The sequence below is a fragment of the Helobdella robusta genome, assembly GCF_000326865.2.
Source record: "Helobdella robusta unplaced genomic scaffold HELROscaffold_6, whole genome shotgun sequence".
NCBI lineage: Eukaryota > Metazoa > Annelida > Clitellata > Rhynchobdellida > Glossiphoniidae > Helobdella > Helobdella robusta.
In genome coordinates, this window is record NW_008705330.1 from 86,030 (window position 1) to 109,224 (window position 23,195).

Sequence of the window (23,195 nt, forward strand, 5' to 3'; positions counted from 1 at the left end):
AATAGTTCAACGTAGCTTTCCATACTTTGTTCCATTGAATGGTGTACATTTTTACGTTTCGCTTCGCAATTATTCGTGTTTTCCAGCAAGCTCCCTGGCATTACGACAGTGACGCTGCGAGCGTTAATGAAGTTTTCTGACAGGTCCCACATTATTGCAGATGTGTTCTGCACGAACGAACGAACGAACGACGAACAAACGAACCAAATAAACAAGCAAACCAAATGAACGTGAAAGAAGCAGCAGTAAGGTGGTGTTATGTTGCTTTTATTGGTCATCTATGATGCCACGATCTGCGTTCATCCTTCCTTGTTTGCATTATTCTTGCCGCCATTAATTGCATGCCAATGTTTTTGTTTTCAATACGTTTGCAGACACACGCCGCAGAAGCGGACGATCACGATCTGATGGATCTGAATAAATAGCGCACACACGTTCCCGCAGCAGATTGGGAAGCACACATGGATCACTGTGATTGTATGTCAGTGCATTCAAGTCACACAAGTGTATGTGAGCGCGATTAAATATTTATAACATTCGGCAATCTTCCGTTAACATGGGAGTGCGTGGTCAGACCGAGTGCATTTTGTTAGGGAACGTTTCATGGCTGTTGCACGAGCAATCTCGATGTTTAATACACATTGGTCACATTGTATAAAAACAATTCGTACTCTCTATCAACACTTTTTTTATAATTATGCGTAGAAACCTAGAATAGGATTTATTCAACCTTAACCGACACACCATAAAAACTGGCAAGTCATTCACAGTCATTCACTGGAAGTTTTCCATTTCGCAAATCTGCATCATGGCCACAACATGCAAGTGAGTTTGTGATTGTGTGAAGATGTCGTCATTCATGTAAGCATGGATGCGTGTTCGTGGAAAAATCAATTATGCAGGTACAAGCTTCCAAATTTTTTCAAATGAAACTCATATATGACCTTTTCGAAATTTTGCGATTTCAGATCGACTTGCTTAAAAAGCCGATTTGACGCCATTAACCTATTTTATATAATTTGTAGGAGGGTTTCGTGGTACCTAAATTTAATTTTGTATATAATGTGACATATATATAATACATATACCCTGACAAAAATCGCCATCTGATGGAGAGTGTAGGAGCATTTAAACTAGATGTTCCATCTTTTTTTTCACTCCAGCTCGGATGTGGTGGCCCTCTTTGTGAACAAAAAATTTCAATTTATTACCTCGATGTTCAATTCTTGCAAATCTAGGATCGACATTGGTTGGCTTGTAATTATGATTAATCTTAATTTTATGGTTGAAGTTAGGGTTAGGTGATAACAGCACTTGCAACCTTGATAACTACCTCTCCAATTTTGGCCAGATACTTTCGACTTTTTCAGCTCTGCTGGGAACAGAAAATTTCAGAAAATAACACCAACATGTTGCACTTGTTACTTCATTGGAACATCGAACAATGAAACCATTAAAAATATAACACAGCATTTCAAGAAGATACATTCAATAAACAAACGAAAAATAAAAACGTGTTTAATTAATTAGTCAGCTGATGTAGACATCAATGTTTTTTGGTCTTGTAAGCAAAAACGGTCAGTTTGAAAACAATTATAAAAGTTATATACACATCCTCTCTCTCTCTCTCTCTCTCTCTCTCTCTCTCACTCCCATTCCGTCACTCACACACACATCACACACACATATGCGCCAACGTGCATATTTATTGTAAAGATAACTATAAAGTGTATAATATATACAACACAGTTAGCGTACCCACCATATATATATATATATATATATACATATATATATATATATATACATATATATATACATATATATATATATATACGCGCCCATGTATGTACAATACTTAAATATATAGATAACAAAAACGTGTGTATTTGTGTGTTTGTGTGCGTGTGTGGCGAAGCATTCATGAGTGAGTTTGAACGTGTGTGGGATCGCAGCGTAACAATGGCAAGTAATGAAAAATATTTTTGCGCTACTAACTATTGTTAGAATGGTCGGACAAAAACGCAAGTAGGAATGGAGACAGCGGGGATCAATAATTATTCCGCATGAATGACATCCACGCTCTGACTACCGAACGTTTTTGTTCATCCTTTTTACATTTCAAAAAACTGTTCAAACGATTCGCACAAATACTTAACTGACTTTGACAAAATATCACATGTGTGTGGCCGACCGTGTTAAAGTGCGTATGCATAATGCAACATTTAAAATAAATAACGGTTCACTTGCATATTTTATGTACGTGCACTTTTTAATTCCATTTAAATAATTGATGTAACCAGTGACTGTTTGTTGCATACCTGAAGCCGTGTTGATATTACAGAAAGGAGATGATGATGACGGTGGTGCGTGTGAATGTTCGCAGAATGATGAGAAGCTGTCGCACTTGTACGCTCGCTTTGTTTGCAATTTCGTAAGCAGACAGGTCTACAATAAACATATTTTATTAGCGCTGCAACTCAACTGAATAATTTCTAAAATCATGGAATTGAAATAATTAATGCTTGCAAGGTTTGTTGTAAAAGTAACATTTTGTGGACGTGGCATGTGTTGTACGCCCCGTTGAACTTGTTGAAAAACAAATGAATGTACGCGCGCAGTTTAATTAATTTTAACACAGCTGAAAAACATCAATGCCACAAATTGACTTTTTGAGATTTAATCTGATGTTCAACTTATTATTTTGGAGTGAATGTGGATGAATAATCTTAAATTGTTTGACTATAATTAAAGTTTAATAATACCACTTGATTGTTTTTTGATACTTATTGTCACATCATTGTTGGAAGTAATTTTTAAAAATTGACAAATTCATTACTAAAACTTTCATCAGAAATTGTCAAAAAAATGAAACCATTTAAAGTCATTGCACAGAAGTTAACTTTAAACATTGAATATTCATTCCCTCCAAAAAAAACAATCGGCGCCCGACAAACTGGTCATCTTCTTCTTTTCCTCTTGTCCTTTATTCCCAACACCTTCTTAAACGCTTTTCTGAATTCCACGTTGAAAATAGCGTAGAGAATAGGATTGATGGCAGAATTCGTGTAGCCTAGCCAGAAGACAAACGCTCCAACAGTCTTCGGCACAATGCATGCTTTGCAGACTCCTTCGATCAGGTACAACGTGAAGAAGCCAATCCACATGGTGCAGAATGCCGCGATGACCACTGCCATTCGAATTGTCGCTCGAATCTCTCTCTTGTCGGCTCTCTGTCTTTTGTCGATTCTGATGTTTGAAATGACTTTCGGGGCACCAGTGAGATTTAATTTGGTGGGTCTTCGCTGGACCCAGGCCATCATGCCGACCTTCCTGTTCTGGGGGTCCGGCAGCTGCAGGTTGTCAGTTGGTAACGTGGAAATTGTTGTAGGGTTGTTGCCGCCGGTGTTCTTATTTTGATTATAACCACCATTGTTATTTTCAACGTTATTGTTATTATTATTTTTTGTGTTGTCAAGCGGTTTGTTTGTATCGCTGTTTAAACTGAGAATTGATAGGTTGCTGGTGCTGCTTGGATTGTTGTTGCTCAGGCGACAATCATTCAACGTCTGGATCTTAGTTGTTGGTGCTTCCAACAAAAATGTTTGTTGCTCTCGTGCATCGTTCTCGCGAGGTACAACGTCGTTCATTTCAGTCAGCGGCAACAATTTTAATTTCTCCTTGCTGAGAATGTTGGCTGGTGTAGCAACAATTGGCTCGTTTTTTGGTGCATCGCTTTGAAGGAATGTAAAATGAAACTGTTGTTGTTGTTGTTGACATCGTTCAACTTCTGGTTGAACGATGTCAACAACATCATGCTGCGGTTGAACATGAACATGATGTTGAGAGGGTTGTTGTTGCTGAATACGTCGTTGAGAAAAATGTTGCTGTTGATTAGGTTTGGACATTTCATCATTCACATCGTCCGCTGCCTGGTCATCAGTTGACGATGATGCTAACACGGTCTCAACTTTAAATTTAGAAATGTTATTAATTTTTACATTCTGTTCAGCGTTGTGATTGTGCAGCTTGTTGTTTTCGTTACATGACTTTGCGCCACACTCCTGTCCGCTGGCGAAGTAGTTATTTTTGTTGCTACCGCTGGCCGTCACCGCCTTGCGTTTGGAGTTCTTCTCTCTTATTAATTTCAAACGTTTTCTGAGGACAATGAAGATTTGAACGTACAACAAAACAGTGAGCAGGAAGGGGATGTAGAAACTGACGCAAGCAGAATAGATGACGTAACTGGGTGTGTCGAAGAGAAGGCAGACGTATATGTGGCCAGTCAAATTGTCCAGGCTGTTGCCAGTGAAATCGAAAGAGCCGTTTATTGGGTTCACCATTAAATGTTCGACCTGACCCCTGCTATCTCGTGCAAACAATATTTCAGTGATGTTCTGCAGACCCGCATTCAATAAGCTGTAATTCACTTTCATGTCTAGGAAAATATTTTCAGATTTGTGTTTCACGTCATCGTCGTTCAAGTTCAGCGGTTGTTTCACGTAGTTCTTTGAGAGGTCGTTCCAGCCGAAGAGGGGAGGTGCGCACGTGACGACGGCAATCATCCAGATGGCTCCCACATACAAACAGGCTTGCTTGTTCGAACGCCTCTCACGGTACCTTCGGGTGAATAACAAGTTTCATTTGATGTTGTTGCATTTTTATAAGTGCTGTGTTGTTTTTTGTTAATGAAATATTAATAAATTTTTAAATTAAAATTTATGTTTATTAATTTGCATATTAATATTACAAATGATTTTGTAAAAAAATCTAAGAAGGACATTAGGATGATGTGGTTGGCGTTGTGTGAGTTTGAGTTATTAATCATATACGTTTCACGTGGCGAATTTTTTGAACTAACACAAACTCATCCGTCATAATGAATGTGTATAGTGAATGTTAAATGAAAACACCAATGGAAATATTCTGCAACATGCTGCTTTATTGGTTCTCCCTGACCACCAACACCACCAACAGACATCCTCTCCACTCGTGATGGTCTATCTTTTTCATCAGTGCACTCAACGCCATGAAAACTCATAAAATTAACAACGTTAAAAACATGGTTAAAATTTACACAATTCCAAAGATGGAACACCTGAAGTGACCCATCCACATAAGAAGAGTAGTAATAATTGCGAATCTGTTTGGTAAGTTTGGGAAAACAACTCTAAATAAAAATTTCTTTCAGTCATTCAACCCACATTTTAAGTATCTATCAATGTTTTATTCTTCCTCTACATTCTAAACACATAATTTCAAATTGAACCTGTACATTTTATAAAATAAATTAATGGCGTCAAATCGGCTTTTTAAGCAAGTCGATCTGAAATCGCAAAATTTCGAAAAGGTCGTACATGAGTTTCATTTGAAAACATTTGGAAGCTTGTACCTGCATAATTGATTTTTCCACGAACACGCATCCATGCTTAGGCATTGAACCTCTAGCAACTACAGAATCATTGGTGAGGAGTGAGTGGGGAACGAGTTGCTGCTGTGGGGGGTCATGGAGACTCAATAGAGCAGCATATTACCAAATATTTCCAATGGTGTTTTCGTTAAACATTCATTATAACTGATGAGTTTGTGTTAATTCAATAAGTTCAACACATGAAACAAATGACTAATAACTCAAATTTACACAACACCAACCACAACACCCGAATGTTCTTCTTAGATTGTTCATAGAAACCATTTCAATTTTTACGACAAACTTTTATAAAAAGACCATTGAAATTCATTGAATTATTTACTCTATAATTAAACCATTTTGCGGTCAATATCCCGACCGAGAATGCAATTGAAGTAAACTCATCCACTCTCTTCCAATCCCATATTACGCATTTGTTTGCAAACTTTGATACATATAACTACGTAGATATACATATACATATATGGATATATATGGATACATGGTTGTTGATACCTGTACTAATCACATGATCATCTATGTGCAAAGGTTTTTATTCAGAGAAAGTCTCCAATCAATCACGTCAATTAAATTTGTTTTGGTTGAAACTATCAATTATTAACATTAACCATCAAATAAAAGGTTGATTTATCATCAAAGCGTTAGCTTTTTTAACTATTTCAAAATGACTTTTTTTCATTCCAATCGCAATCCTTTGTAGATTGTTTTCATTTTATACTTTCTTTTAATGACTTATGTTATGTCGGCAACATCATGTAAGACAGATTATAAATAAACAAATGAATGGATGAATGTATGAACGAACAAATGAATGAATAAATAGATGAATGAATGAATAAATGGAAGAATGGATAAATGAATAAATGAATGAATGACAGATGGAAAAATGAGTAAATAAATAAATGGATAAATGAATGGATAAAAGAATGAATGAATGAATTAATAAATAAATGATGATGCTAAACATCTCTTATGCACTTGTATCCTTCCTCCCTCCTTCCATCCATCCATCCATCCATCCATCCATCCATCCATCCATCCTTCCATCCATCCATCCATCCATCCATCCATCCATCCATCCATCCATCCATCCATCCATCCATCCATCCATCCATCCATCCATCCATCCATCCATCCATCCATCACTCCTCATCTTCATGCACACTCATTTATGACCCATAATCCGACCACATCAACTTTCGATCTATTAAAACTCACCCGTTAACTTTTTGTATAGAAAACGCTTACATCATCTCTTACTTACAAAAACTTATATTTTTATGCTTATACAATTTTAAGTATTACCTTCGGAAAATTTGAAAACAGCAGCAGACAATTCACATAAAAGTTTAAACTTCTATTTTAATTGTACGAAATGTCTTCATAGTCATACATTGAAAATGTTCATGAACAGGCAAGATGTGGAAGCAACCAGCCAGCAAGTACTCTGCCCACCTGCCTACATTCTGCCTGCCACCGCTCAACACGCTGAAAACTTTGGCACGTTTATGGCAAATATTAATATTAAAAACAACAACATCAATAATAATAATATTATTGTTATTACTATTATTATTAGTAATATTATTATTCTTTCTTTCTTAAAGTTAAATTTTAGGTGAGAGTTGTTAATTTGAACGGCTTTTAATGCTTTTTTAAATTGCTTTCATTGATTGACTTTCAATCGAGCATGACGCTGAAGCATAATAAGCTCTCAATGTTAGACACACTTAATGCTAGCAGCGATAATTACACCGATCCATCCCAGTAAACTACAGAACAAACTCTTCAAAATAGTGCCTTCCTAATAAAAGATAAATATTTTGTAAACAAGTAGTGTGTGTGTGTGCGCGCGTAATTTGTGTGTGTGTGTAATGTAATAGAGAAACGCATCCAATGATCATTTTATTTACACATTTATATCTGCCCTAGAGTTGTATTTACTTAAATATTCACATTATGCACGTTGGCGCCAGCATCGCCGTCCGTCTCTTTCCACGTTTCCGCCTGTGTTGCTGTTCTCTTTCTTGCTCATTAAGAAAGCAAACACTGAGTAACAAAAGTGCATGATATTTCAGGAGAATTTTTCATCTACTCTTCATATTTGTTCGGGTGAGCCTCTCCGCAGAAAGTTTAATACATTAAATCTTCAATATAGAAAGTTTAAGTAGTAGTAAGAAAATTTTCTATGAGATCTATGCTTGTTTTTGGATAATTACATCGCAAAAACAATTGGAAAAAAATTTTAATTTTGTAAAATCTTTATAAAACGAAATAATAGACATGAAATAAATGTCACGTACAATGTAATTAAGAGAAGTCAGTGGAGCGATTGTTCAACATTCATTGAACATTACTTACCATTTATACTCGAATTAGAAACTCACGTACACTACTCACCGAAATTTAGAATGTAAATAAACACAAAGCAACATGAACACGAAAACAACGAAGAGTTATACAGGCAGACGAACATGCATAGGCGCACGGACATGACTACATTTTGGCTGCTAAAGGAAGTTTCAGCTACAGTTCACGGTGACTGGAGTGGCAAATTGGCCCCAATTCCTTTCTATTCCAATTAACGGTTTCCATTTTCCCCATTTACCCTGTTTTTCAGTGGTGAATTCAAGTTTTCCTCCCATTCCCAATAAGACATTCCCTAACCTCTCTCGTTCCCTCATTGTCACTGATTACTTTTTTTTAGAAGCATTTTACCTCACACAATGATTCATGTGAATCAAAAACTCAATTACAAGTTGCATTATTTTTATGCAAATTTAACTGTTTTTAAACAAGACAATATTAGCCTCGTTATCACACTAACATTAGTTTTTCAATATTACAATTGCAACGTTAAGAACTTGTTTGCAAAGCTACTGTGGTTGCTGCTGTGCACAAACATAAGAATTTTATATACTATTTTCTCATCAAACGGTTACATTTCATTGAGATAGAATAAAATATTTGTTGACAATTTATGTTGTTTTATAGATTGCATCGTGCTAGAATAGTTATTGCAGAAGAAATTTCATTAAAGTTTCTAAAAGTATGAATTTGTTGACGATTTTTAAAAATTGAGACCCTTTGTTAAGATTACCCAATTTCCGTTGATGATTTCCGTCTGCCATTGGGTCATCCTTATTCCTCTAAAATATTTTTCATTAAAACAAGATATTAATCCATTTTTTCAAATAATTCCATGGTTTCCATACATAATTTTTTCAAAATGGATAAATTTGGTTGTTTTTCAAAAAAGCAAAAAGTAGAAAAAGTGTGATTGATGGTCGTAAATTACTAAAATTTTACTTCAAAGAGAATCATTACATTAGTTTATTGAATGAAGTTTAAAAAAACTCCCAATGTTCTAGATATTTTGAATATTCTTTTATTATAGAAAAAATAGTCATCAGAGAATTTCATCGTAAGGAAACGGTGAACAAATCATTTTGCAGAACTGATTTGTTGGGTTATTAAGGTTGTATAGGTCAGCATATATCTCTGGGGAGCTCAGAAGCTCAATTTGTCATACATCGACTTAACTTTGTTGTTATTTTTGTGTTGTTACATTGTTGTTGTGATGTGGTTGTAGAAATTGTGCTGTTATTAATATAATGATGATGATGTTGCTGATTTTTGTTCCATTATTTAACATTTATTTCTAGAACACCCCAACATCCGTTATAAGTAACACGGGGCCAGTCATTGTTAATAAAATTAGTTCTCAAAAATTATCAATTTCAAAAACGCTGGAAATATTGTAAGAATATTTAAAGTACCGCAAAAACCAGCAACAAATTTTTGATTCAATTTGTTAAACTAACAGAATGGTTTCTGTACATAACGGATGCAGGCTGGTTGATGGATGATTAGTGAAAGATTTTGCTAAATAAACAAGATGAGCTTGAATGAAATTTGCTTATAAAAGAACAAGCATAGATAAAAACAAATGATTTTAAAAAATAAAATCAAAAACAACTTTATGAATATTTGTTAATAATTCCCCATTCTTATTATCTGATTTCCTCAATTGCAAGCAGGAATCGCTTGCTCCATTTTATAACTACTTATTGAAACGAACCCACTGCCAACAAATTAAATAATCATAAGCTTCAACAAAATCAGTAAAAAACAAGAAAACAAGTTTTTCTGATTCAACACTCGAATATATCCAGCAAAATATATATCACAAAATATCAAGCCAAACACTCCATACAGGAACACTCCAAAGTTCCAACAACAACAAAACTATCAAAGAACATAAGACAGCAGCCCATCGAAAATCAATCAGGCTGAAAAAATAGAAATTATAACCAAATTACTATTCAGATGAACGAAAATTTTTAACTTAGTGAAGATCAACAAATTAATGAAAACAGAATGTTTCAGTTTGATTTCAGATAAACGAAAATTATATTGTTCCCGTAATAGAGATCTAGCAGTGTTTAACACGGAGCCTTCGTGGCTTTTAATATTATTGCCGAAACTTTTTTTTCAACCGCATATCACAACAGTTTTGTCATAGTTATAATATTACCTATATTTAAATAGGTTACAAAGTAATAATTCATCTTTCTTAAGTAGTTTTGCGTGACCAGGATGCTAGGATGAAGAATAGAAAGAGAGCACATGGCCTCCCTGATCCATTTATATTTTATCCATTTATCAAGTTCTTCTTTTCTGGAATGTGGAACTTTTAAAGTTGTAAACAGAAGCAACAACAAAACGTGAAATCAAACGTGGAATGTTTAAAATTTGCTAGGCCAACAACATGTACTGAAGGTAGATGAGTTATCCACCGTTACATCGGATTAGGTCACGTTCCTTCTGGCTGATGGTGCTGCGATGTTTGTACGTGTCGGCGTCACTACTGCAGACTGATGATGTCATAACGTCATCTCATTACCTCCCTCGTTCGTCTGTGAAGATATCTTTATATCTATGACGGTGGTGCCAATGACCGCTGCGGAATGATCACGTTACGAGGATATGACTGTGACGTGTTTACATCGTAACAAATTTACGTAGCGCTTAATTAACTTATTGCATTGCATTGGCGTGATGATGAAACAACGTGATTGGCAATTAAACAGACAAATAAACAATATGTGGCAATCTATTGGGAAAAATATTTAAACTAAAATTGCAAGTGAAAAGTCGACGTTATCAAAAACATTCCATTAAAACATTTTTTAAAATTTTGTTTCATAAATAAAAAAATAATTAGAATATGGTACGGATGACTTAACTAATTTGTTTTAAAATCTGAATATAAAAGTTATTGGAGTGTTGTTCCAGTTTTTGTGGTAACTTTAATTTCTAACTGATGACTAATTCTGAAAACAAATGAGTCCACCTTAAATCTTTATTATTATTTTATTTTTGATCTTTGCATATTTCTGAGATAAAGTTTTCAAACAAAAATTTGGAAATGAAATCATGTTATATGACAATGGAATACTGTTGCGTGCGGGGGAATAGATCAATGCAAATATATTTTGAAAAAAATCTAACAAATTTGTAACGAATAACAAAATTATTGAGCTTGAAGAAGTGTATGTAATTCATGTTTAAATAATTGTGATATGAAAAATTAAATAATGCATTACGAAAATTTTGTAAATTGAAGCACGGAATCGTTTTCAGTTAATGACGGAAAAAGTAATTAAATCTAAATATGAATATTTTGAGATGCCCTCACAGAATCAGCAAGGGAGGTCATTCCTGTGAAAGAGCAAAAAAGAGGTCAGAAATAGATAACAGATGGCATCGTCTCTCTGATGAGTGAATGAAGGAAAGTGAAAAGCTGATTAAAACAATCAAAAAAATGTGCTTAGAGACAAAAAAGAAATGGTTAAATGACAAATTGCGAAATCATTCAAAAGATGAAAAACAGTAATACAAATGTAATGTATAAAACATCAAAAAAAATCACTGAAATTTTTGATGCATTTTTGGATGCATGAAAGTTAAATTCGGTAAAGTAATCTTAGAGTAAAAAAAGTACTTGAAAGATAGAGCTGAATACATTGACAATCTTTTCGATGATATCCGTGATAAAAATCTTCCTAACAAAAATAGACGTAGAAAGACCAAAAATACTTTGATCTGAAGTTCGTGCCGCTCTTTTCAAAACGAAATCAAATAAAGCGCCGAGTTCGATTGAGAAAGTGTTAAAGATATTAAATGCCTTGATGAATTTGACATTGAAAAAGTAACATAAATTTTGAATTAGATAAATAACAGCATCAAAATTTATGTAGATTTATCCAAATAAATATTTATTGCATTGCCCAAAAAACATAATGCAACCGACTGTGAACTTCATCGAACAATCAGCATCAGTCAAAACTTACAAAACTTTTCTTTAGAATTCTAATTATAACAGCCAAATCAGATCTGATATATTTCAAATGTCCAATGTAGTTTAGTCAAGGATTGTGGCACAAGAAACGCTGTTGATTTTGACACTTTTGATCGTATTAGTCTTGGCTGTGTTAGTCAAAAGCTTTTCATTGAGGAAAATATTCACAACTTTTTCGTTCGATTCTATCATTGATTAATATAATTTTTAGTTTACTTAAAAAAGCTGAGAAACACAAAACTCAATAAAGTTTATCCTAGCAACATCAAACCAAATGATAAAATGATAAACTATACATAGGGGAAATAAGAAACACTTATCAGCAATGCATCACATTATGAAATGAAGCTTTCTGCCTAATATATGATAATATTTGATTGAAATATGTAACTTTAAATACGAGGAAAAATTATCAATAATAATATCATGAACCAATTTTTTAAATCTAAGTTACACTTTCAACAAAGAGCGGATGGTCACGTATTAGCAATAGAAATTTGAACAAAAATTAAAAATTAGAACGTTTTAATGCATTTAGCGTAAAATTTATAAATTATGATTGAAGTGTTTTGACAGTCATTTAAATGGAAACGACAATTAAACCAAAATAAGATCCTAATAACGCGGCAATGGTAAATGCATTCAAATCATTGTTATGCCGAGCAAGTTATAATTTACTTAAAACACTAATAGACCATCTATAAACCAATCGCGTCGAAGAGAATGAAACAAGACGGAAAGATTAGTAAATTAGGAATTAGAGAAGTAGGCCGATAAAGAGTGATCAAATTGTTGTTCCGTGCTGAGTTGAATGGAGCGTGCTTTGCAAGATGCTGATGTATGACAGCCTAACTGAGCTGAAACAACTTTTATTGGGCAACAATTTGTGATAAAAACGGACGGCATCTAATTTATCGAAAGGAGGAAACCTAACAACATTCAATAAGTGATCCAATGATTTTTTTTATTCATATAAATCAATCAATTTGTCGAAGTAAAAATTATTTTGACAACAAAAATTTCAGTCAAAAAAACGAGCAGAAATAAACTTACAGTCGGGATATGATTTTTTAAATATTTTTTCTTAAACCAGATTTCAGCCTGATTGAACACGATGCAAGCGTTGAGAATTTAAAACATGCGCTATTATCAACAACACGTTATACAAATACAAAACTTCAACGTTTATAAGGACAAACAACGGATGAACAGAACAAAAATATATAAACAAAATAACTAACTAACAAAGATGAAACAAAAAATAAAATGTGAGGTGTTAGTAACAAGTGGTATTAAATAAAATTTAGTAAACCAAGGTGCACACGGAAGAGACAAATATCAGATTCTTCATACATTGGTGTTGTTTACGAGGCGGTTCTACGTTAAGTTTTTTTTTAAGATAATATTGTTTGATTTAACATTCAATCATTCACACTTGCCAGGTTAAGTAGTTTTTGAATAACAACAACATATTTTTTTCCAAAAATTATTTAAACAAGTTAGTTTTTTAATTTTATATACAAAACAATATAGATCAGTCACTTGATCTGTTAAAATAAAAATAAAACAATGTTGTTATTAACTTATATTTAAAAGTAAAATATAAATATATAAATAAAAATATAAATTATATTCAAATTCAAAATTGATCAAACAAATCAAAAAATTTTTAATTTCCAAAAACGTTAATTTTCATATTTTTTAATTTTTTTAATATTTTTTTTTTCAAAAATAAAAAAATTTATAAAAAAAGATTGTCTATATGGCAATGAAAAGTAAATTTAATTGAAATCAGCAATTTCGAAAATTGAATGCCAGTCAGCTCAGAATGTAGAGGATCATGTATTGCGTCATTTATTAACGAAAAGAGTGACGCACTGTCTTGGTTCAAACGCAACCTAGACCAAACCCCAAAACTCTTCATAGAAAAAGGAATGCCCTGTGCATGTCACGTTCCATTTAGCTTACCTGAAGGCCTGTGCAGACAATGTGTGATGGGTCCTCTGTTGTACAGAAAGTGATTCAAAGTGAGAACAATTAACAAGTTATAACTTAATAGAAAATAGTTGAAGATAAATGAAAAAAATAAATGTAATAAATATTTTAATTTGGTAGAAAGGAAAATATCCTGACAACAGTATTTAAGGCATAGCACCGAGGCATAGTTTGAGGATAAAAAGCCCAGGCCCCTCCACATCCACAGTGGCGTAGCTAGACTGTGAAGACCCGGGTTCAAAAAATTAGATTGGGGCTATAAACAAAATTGCAACTAAAATAGTTTGCTTAGTTTTTAGTTAAATTAAACCGAACAATCATTGTTAGTAGTTATATACCGTTGAATACATGCTTTCGTGTTGTTATAATTTCGGCACTTTCAATCTCTGAAAATCGATCTTTTTCTATGCATAAAAGGCTTCAATCTAACCGACGCCGACAATAACGAAATATAAATGAAAAACGAATCTAACCGTAAGAACCAAAAACTATAAAATTATGAATCATAGAAGAGAATACAATTTAGAGCAGTTATACATAAAACAAATCAAAGATTATATTAACGTTTTATCAGAGATATTGAATTAATCATAAGTATAAAATACAATATTAATTTTATACAGAAATTTGCTAAACATTTTTTTTATTCTTCGGGGGCTCCACTGCCTCACCATGGAAAGTTTCTAACGTATATGTAAATATTTATTTATAACAAGGCATTACATGGACGGCAACGTGACAATAGTAAGTTATGAGTTGCTGTGACCGGGTTTGAATGCGAATGAAATCGATCATTATTACCACAAAAAATTGTACAATTTCACAAACGCATGTGTTAACCGTTAGATTCACGTTCTTGTTCATTGAGGCGCATTTGATATCTCTGAATAATTCAGAAAGAAATATTAACTTATTGTCAAATCCCCGAAGAATGAAGGCTGAATTAAATTGGTGGAATAAATAATAGAGAGTTTTCTAATGGAATCGATTTGTAAGAAGCAAACTAATAAAGTAGAGGACAAATAATTTGAATTGTGATTAGATAGAAGAGTTCACAGCTATGTTGTCATGAGAGATAGAGGCAATAAATTCATAATTGAGGTCATTGCTGTTGCAATCCTTTCGCCATCTATTTAATGATGAAGGCCAACTACATTATGTAAAGTTATGAAGAAACTATTATTGATTGGTATATAACTTGCACGTCTAGCTTACTTATACATGAACACACATGCACGCACGCACACACACACGCACGCACGCGCGTCTAATTCAGCAGCAGTCAATGCACATTGGAAAAACGGAAAATGTTTCATTGACAATTTTATAAAATCCCAACAGCCCCAGTAGACTAACTGGCTTTTGTTTTATGAAACCTGTTTGACAGATGAAGAATGAATTAGTATTGAACTTTCAAACTTTAAAAGCCGCATTTTGCAGACGTGGTTTGACTGACAGATCTTTAATAACAGCAGGTAAACATGTTTTTTATGCACCTAACAATTGAATGCTCAAAATCATAAGACAGGAACCTTATCAGGGCTTCTGATGCTTGTTATAATAATAATAATTATTATTATTATTAAAATATCGACATAAACGCAATAACAAATTTTTTTAAATTGGCCATTTTCTTAAGCCTCACATTTCCTTCACTTGAATGTATATTTTGATTTTTTTCAGCATTAATTTCATTGTGTTATAGGTATGTTATGATATTTCTTTTGAAAAATTCTCCACCTACTCCATTTAAATTCTGTTTTTTCGGGTATTTTTAATTCGTATAACCTTACTTTCACGTTACATTTTCAATATTTTAAAATCTGATTTTATTTTAAGTTTTCACCTGCACATTTTAATTATTTCGATGCACTTCGCACCAAATTACTTTCACACATTCTTCAATAATTGCGTGAGATGGTTTGCATGTTTTTCTGGTGATGACGAATTTTACTTACATTTTTATAGCTACTTCATCTTCATCTTTCCAAATGAACAAAAATCACTCGATACAAATTTTTGAACTGCTTTTAATTTTCATATCTCACTATCTGTCTGCCATTCTGCAACATCAATATTCGTAACTGTACAAGCTGTCCCTCCGCGCAATGTTCGTCAGTTCACATCAAACTATCAAAAGACGTCAACTCGAGAACTATATTTGGAACGACAAGTTCCTAAAAGTAATCATTCCCCCACAATTCTATGAAAATGGTGGTCTGTTGGAGTTAAACATTGCTATTTTCGTCATATTATTATTATTATTATTGTAATTATAGTTATGATGAATATTGTCGTTATTATTTACGTTTTAAAATGTTATGTTATATAACTGATCTATTTATTTATTGTTTTTGTTATTATTTAATTAACATATTTTTTAGTGTTTCAAGCATGTAACACGGAGATGGTGTGACATACGTTGTTTGTATTGTCGGTTATAAATGTTTGAACGCATCACTGCTTCAACAAGTCGTCGAGTTCAGTTGAACGTCAGCCGTGAAGTGGCAAATCACTGAAAAGTTCTGAGTGAGGACGGTGAATATTGTTTAATATTTGGAATATTTTGAATAATAAGAATAGTACTTTATGGTGTAGAAAATATTAAACTATTTTCTGCACCAAGAAAATCTTGGTGAACAACAAATATATTATCTATAAATATTTTAAATTTAAACTTTATAAAACAAATCCTGTAAATATAATTCAGATAATTTTATAGCTCATGAAGGAGGCATTTTGTATTCCAATTAAATCTGTTAGTATTCCCATGAGGATCAATAAGTTACTTGATTCAACCTACTCTCAAAATATGTGTTAGTGCTGGTGGAAGCACAATACAATTGAATGGGCTGTTGTATTTAGTGGCGGATCTATTGGGGCCGAGAAGACCACTGCCTCCCCCCCACGTTGTGAGCATATTTTTAATTAAAGTCCGAAGAAGGACCGTTTTATGTGTGAAATCGGCCAAAAATTGAACTTGATAAGCAATAAAAGTTCTTCAGCCACACTACCGCAACTCTTGGTTTCCCCCGCGAAAATTTAAAGATTTCCATATTTTTGGCCCCTTCCCCTTCAAAGTTGTCTAGATCCGCCACCACTGGCTGTATTCTACGAGAGATAAGTTGTATGTGTGATTGCTGGTCTCTGAATGTTTGCTATTGTAACCAGTTTTACTTTGTTTGTGATATACAAAAATCAATTTTATAACGTACAATATATATATGTATATATATATATATATATATTGTTGAATAAAAAAGTAAATGGATGAATGAATGAATAAATAGATAATTAAATATATATATTTAGTTGCTATATATATATTCATATTTGTACTTATATATGCATAATTATACATGAATCTAATAATTCAAAAGCAATAAAAACATTTCTATTCATAGTAGGAAAAACTTTTTAATTCAAATGAATTGCTCTTTTTACTATTGTTATTATTATTGTTGATGTTATTATTATTATTGATGTTGTTGTTACTATTATATTTAAAATTAGTAGTAATTGTATTGTTTCAATTTCGTTACGCTGTGAACATTCTTGCTTAACATTTTCCAATCATTTTCGGTAATTTGTTGAGGGATATTCGATTTAATATTATTTCGCTTTTGTTGTCGGATTATAAATCGGACAATTTAAAACGAATAGAAATAATTTGTACTAACGTAAAAAGAGAAAGGGAAAAGTAAAGCAAAGAAGTAGTAATAATAATAAATTAAATTTAAACATAGATATTAATATTAATAATAAAACTAATTAAAAATGTTAAATGTTTAAAATAACTGTATATATCTAATCCCATACAAATTAATCAGGTTGGAAATCCTTTTGAGCCCACTAACTGGCCGAATTTGTATCATTCTAAATATTTTTTCATGAACTTTAATGAATACTAAAGATATATATAGTTTAAGAACTTTATTTTAATAATTAATTTGTATAAAAATGTTCACCTAGTGTTTCTTAATGGATGTGATATTTTTAAAATAATTACGATCTGCGAGGTGAAGTAGTTTCAGTCATGCCATGCGTCAATCAATTAAACGAGGGACCTGCTCACATCCATAAATGAAAAAGTATCGAAAAAGTCATTAGTCGAAGGCAGCAAACAACTTTTCATCCATTCTCATGATTTATTAGCATTTTTTTCATGGTTATGTAAAGTCATTATGTTTTCTATCTTCACAACAGAACCGAGGGTTTATTTGAAAACAAAAAAAAAATGAATACTTGTTCCCAAATAAACATTAAAAACTTTGTAAAATCTCAATACAAATTATATTTAAAATTTTATTAAACAACTGACCGCGATTCATAACTTACCCCACACTAATGTTCCAAAATAATGCATCACCAGATTTGATTTTCATTATCAGCAACGTTCAAACTGGAAACAATTGAAGCATTTTAAAAATGTCAGCAGCTTCTGTACAGTGTACAAACGAACGCAGGGCGGAGTTGCGTTGTTTACGAGGCCTCCAATCTATACAGTTTATAGGTTTGACAGGCCGTACATTATTTCACTTGGGCCTGGCTTTTTACTTTTAATGTGTTTTATAACAGTTCTCAAGTGGCATTCTTGTCTCTTTCCCTTAACCAGTGGCACAATCATTTCAGTATTCATTTCAGTATTCATCCCAAGATGAATCGGCGTTTAGGAAAATAAAGTTTTGCATCATAACCTACTCCAATCCTTTTTCTGAATCTTACAATCTTCTTCTCTAACTACTTCACATTCACTCGCTTAGCTCGAAGGAAATATTAACCATATCTAAATATAAAATTTATCAGAGAGCACCGTTAAACATAAATTATGAGGCAATAAATTAAATAGATAGGTTGATTGATTGATTGATTGATCAATAATATATATATATATATATATATATTTATACATTTATATATTTATATATATATATAATATATAATAAAAAATTTCAAAATTATTTAAAATTTTTTATTATAAGTTAAAAGGTTGAAACTATTTCAAATTTTATAGACTAAACATAATTTTATAAAAATAAACAAATTGTAATAGTGATAACTTGCAAAGTTTTTTTTGCATGATTTAGAGAGTTAAAGTGCTGCTCATGCAAGCACAAATGATCATAAACTGATGACACAATGAGTAGTAAATTTGAACAAAAACCGAATGGCCGAATACTTGATCCACTATTTGGCCGTACTCTGTTAATTGGCCTTTAAAACTGGCATGTCAAACGCATGCTAAACCTACTCGACTCACCTACTTGATTAAATAACTGGTTAAATGCAATGAAAAAAAGAAAAGTTTGTTCTAGCTCAAATGAATAAAAGTTAACAAACTTAAACAATTTTCTGCCAAGGTGCAGCTGTGATTTCAATGAAAACAAGATGCATGAAAGCGTGCGAAAGTTTCATCGCCTTCAAAACATCAACGCGGTAAATCGGTGGACCGCAAAAATGCAATAGTCCAGGTCGTACACATAAAATTAAACATGTTTATTGAATTAATTTTGTTCGAATTAATGTTTAATTTGAATAAAATTAATTTTTAAAAATATCTAAATATGAAATATATAATTTGGCAATAATATGAATCTATAAAAATGAAATGGTTAGAAGGTTTTAAGTTTTATCAAATTATACACAGATGGGGTGAAAAATTAGAAAATAGTATCTAAAAAGTAAATAAATAAGACTTAAAATGAAACAATTAAAAAAATTTAAATAAAACTAATAAATAAATAAAAAACGAGACTTGGAAGAAGAAACGAACCAGAGAGGGAAGAGGGTGGCCGTGTACCTGTCAAGGGCAATGACGCAGATGTTCCAGATGGAGGCAGTGCAGTACATCACGTCCGCCATCAACCAGAAGTTGCACGTTATTCTGCCAAAAACCCACCTGAAACAAAGAATTGAAATCAATGTCAGTTCCCAGCTTTTCAAATATAGGTACCCAAATAGGTACACATTTTATGCTGTCACGCATGTTTTCTGACATGTTTAAACGCTATCAAATCGTGTTTTATGTCCAACTTGTGATTTATTAACCGAATAACTATTGTCTGTCAGTTACATTGTTTCTTTCTCATATTTGTTTTGAGAGCAGACGTGTGCTGTGTAGTTCATACTGAGGTCTCTATTGAACCTGTGGCATTCCATATCCATCCAGAGTAAGGAAGACGTTTAATTGATTGAGAGGTGGACTTTGTGAAAACTATTTCGTATTATAAGACAATTTCTTTCAGACTGACTGAAGAAAAGGTTTTTTTCATATAAAAATACAAATAAAAAAGTTATAAGTATATAAGTTTCAGTCGAGCGTAAGTAAAGAAATTGACAAATGAGGATGGCAGTTTATGGCGGTTCAGCTGCTTGTTTACTTTGCATACTTTTACTAATTTCTTTATTTGCAAATAACTTTTTTGGATTCTCCATTCACGTTTGATTGGCTGGCTGGTTTTACTGAGCAGCGTTCAGTTCGCTTCTTGTTTGATGGTTAGTTGTTGTTAAGTAAAATAATTGAACAATATAAAAATTGATGAAAAGAGAAAAAAAACATTTTAACACCATAAAAAGTAATGACGACTCTTAATATAACGGCTCAACAATTTTTTTCGTTAAATTCGGATGAATGTTACAAAACTTTATAAAATATAAACAACACACACGTACAATTACAGCCACACACACACACACGCACACACACACGCACAAACACAGACACACACGCACGCACACACATGATATCGTAACAGCCGTAAACATTTTTCAAACTGATAAGGGGTATGATGAAGTGAAAATGTATCTTTCCGAGAATCGTCTCAAATATATTTAAAATTCAAAAGCTGGAAACTGTAAAACCACACCTTACCAGAACATTTTATTTAAAATTACAAAAACGTGATATAAAAGTTGTAGAAATGGCTAGCACTAAGGAGGTGTTGCGTGCGATGTGAAGGACGTTGTAATGCACAGGCACCAACCTTCCGAGGCATTCGTTGACAGAAGAGAATGGCAGAACGGTGATGGCCAGGAGGAAGTCGCTGGCAGCCAAGTTTCCTGTTTATTTTTCATTCAAAGTTTTTAATTAAACAAAATTTTACAAAATTATTACAACAAATTTTACAAAATTGTTTTTTTCATTTTTTTTTTCAATTAATATCCAAAAACTTCTCAAAGATAACGTCTACGTTTGAATTGATATTATCGCCGGGGTGTCTTCTTACTATTCAGTTATGCATCTGTTCTTCATGCTCAATTTGTAATAACATTCCGCACGGGGATGCTTTTTTGTTACCAGCACTAACTTCAGTTCAACTGAAATTTACATTTTCTTCTGCGTAAATCAAACATGCTAGAAAGATTCATCTGACTTGCCTGTTGCAAATTGTTGCTCATTAGTGCAACGTTCCATTCCTTAAAAATGGATGGCTGACGTGGGGGAATTTGTTTGCTTTCCTAAATGTTCTTCTAATTGTTTCCTATTGCTGGCAGGAGCTTATATCGGGGAAGGCAGTTTTTTGGTGAGTTCATCTCGTGAAGATATTATTATCACTTCTTACTTGTTTTTATTATATTTTGTATATTTGCATAAAGATATTATTATCACTACTTACTTTCTTTTATTATGTTTTGTATATTTGCATGAAGATATTATTTTCACTTCTTACTTGCTTTTATTATGTTTTCTCATTTTTAAAGAAAAGTTGATAACTAGCCAAGAGATAAATCATAACAATTTGTTAGTGTAAAAGGTGAATTTGATTACTATATATATTTACTTGCACTTATAACACACGTAACTTGCAAATGAAGTTATATTTCTGTTGTATATCGCACTAGAAAAATTAAAAAAAAGAAAAAAAATGTTCAAGTCACTAGACAGAATCATAAAAAAAATAAACTGCTTGTCGAAACACGTTAGCAGTTGCTGAAATTCTCGTTTCAAGGTTCCTTCTCACTCCAATTTTTCACTGGATTCCTGTTTTTAATCAAATCATTTTCACAATTTTTGTTCTAACCTTTTACGCTACCTCAAATCCCGCCATAAAGGCGTCAAAATGATTCGCGGATCGTTGGCAAACTCCTTACCACATTCCCAAACGCCATCATGCCCTACCAAGGGTTTGAAATGAGTTGCCTGTCGAGGTGAAACAATTCTCTGTGCTCAATCTTTCTTAACAAAGGACCAAAAACAAATCTCTTCTATGTGCACGCAGGTTCAGGGCGTCTTTGAACAGCGGTGCGTATGGCCCATGGTCCCACATCATTACACCGTTGGATACCGTCCCAATCAATTAATGGAAGCTAATGGTTCTGCCGACTGTGATGGAAAACAATTTCTTGCTTAATAATTATACTCTTGTTCAAAAACATTGGTTAGAAAACTCAAATATTGTTATATTGCTAAAAACTGCTAGATGTAAGAAAATAACTGACGGTTTAAAAAACAAAATTTAAAACTTTTTTGAACAAAGAAACAAAACAAGAGAAATAAATACTTAATTACAATGCTGAACTTGTCCACATTTTAAGAACTCATTAAAAAAAATAACCTTTGAAGCGGAAAATTGTAGACCGCCCCATTTATATGCCGCTGCATATTCACGTAATAAATTCATTTCATTTACTTTCTTTTTTAATATTAATGTTTGAACTTTTCATTGTTGCATTGAAAATAAGTCATCGTTGTGTTAGAGAACGTGAACAAGTTGGTTTATTTTTGAACATTTTACGAGAAGACAAGTTTTTCACAAATTTTTTAAAATTTGAAATTCTCACATGCACTAATGTCTTGCATGCTTTCTTGTCGGATGTCTAGTACAGCCTCTTACAATGCATACACTGAGTTTAAGCGCGTGTTCTGTACGATAGAGAAAGAGAGAGAGAGAGAGAGAGAGAGAGAGAGAGAGAGAGAGAGAAAGAGAGAGAGAGAGAAAGAAAGAGAGAGAGAGAGAGAGAAAGAAAGAGAGAAAGGGAGAGAGAGAAAAGAAGAGAAAAAAACATACAGTAAGTTATCAATTGCGGATCTATAGTATCAATTGTGCGTGAATATGGTAGGGTTGCTAACATTTGAAAATTACTGAACGCTTTTGTATGTTAGTTTTACGTTTTGTTTTTAGATTTTGGTGTGTTTTGTTTCACTTGAAGCACTATGGTGTGTTCATTTTCTATTGTTATCATACGTCCTATTCAAAAATGATAATCATTTATGTTTCAAATACTCATAAATTATGAGAATGAACATTTGATCTAACCGATGAGCGAGTTGGAGACAGTCCTGAGATGTTTAAACCTGGCCAGTGAAATGATGACCAGCAAGTTTCCGAGCACCATGACAACCACAATGACCGTCAGAATGATGGCCACACATATGAGCGAGGCAGTGTTCGGATAGCGTGGAGA

General features: G+C 32.9%; 1 protein-coding gene across 1 annotated transcript; it reads right to left on the minus strand.

Moving 5' to 3' along the window:
• Nucleotides 1–2,987: 2,987 nt before the first annotated feature.
• HELRODRAFT_139567 (hypothetical protein) lies at nt 2,988–23,180 on the minus strand (the record flags this gene model as incomplete). The annotated part of the gene is made up of 7 exons (XM_009029028.1): nt 2,988–3,329; nt 4,113–4,299; nt 4,361–4,365; nt 4,503–4,620; nt 19,564–19,689; nt 20,774–20,849; nt 23,048–23,180. Coding segments are annotated over 7 exons (987 nt in total), but the record flags the coding sequence as incomplete, so codon positions are not given.
• Nucleotides 23,181–23,195: the final 15 nt, after the last annotated feature.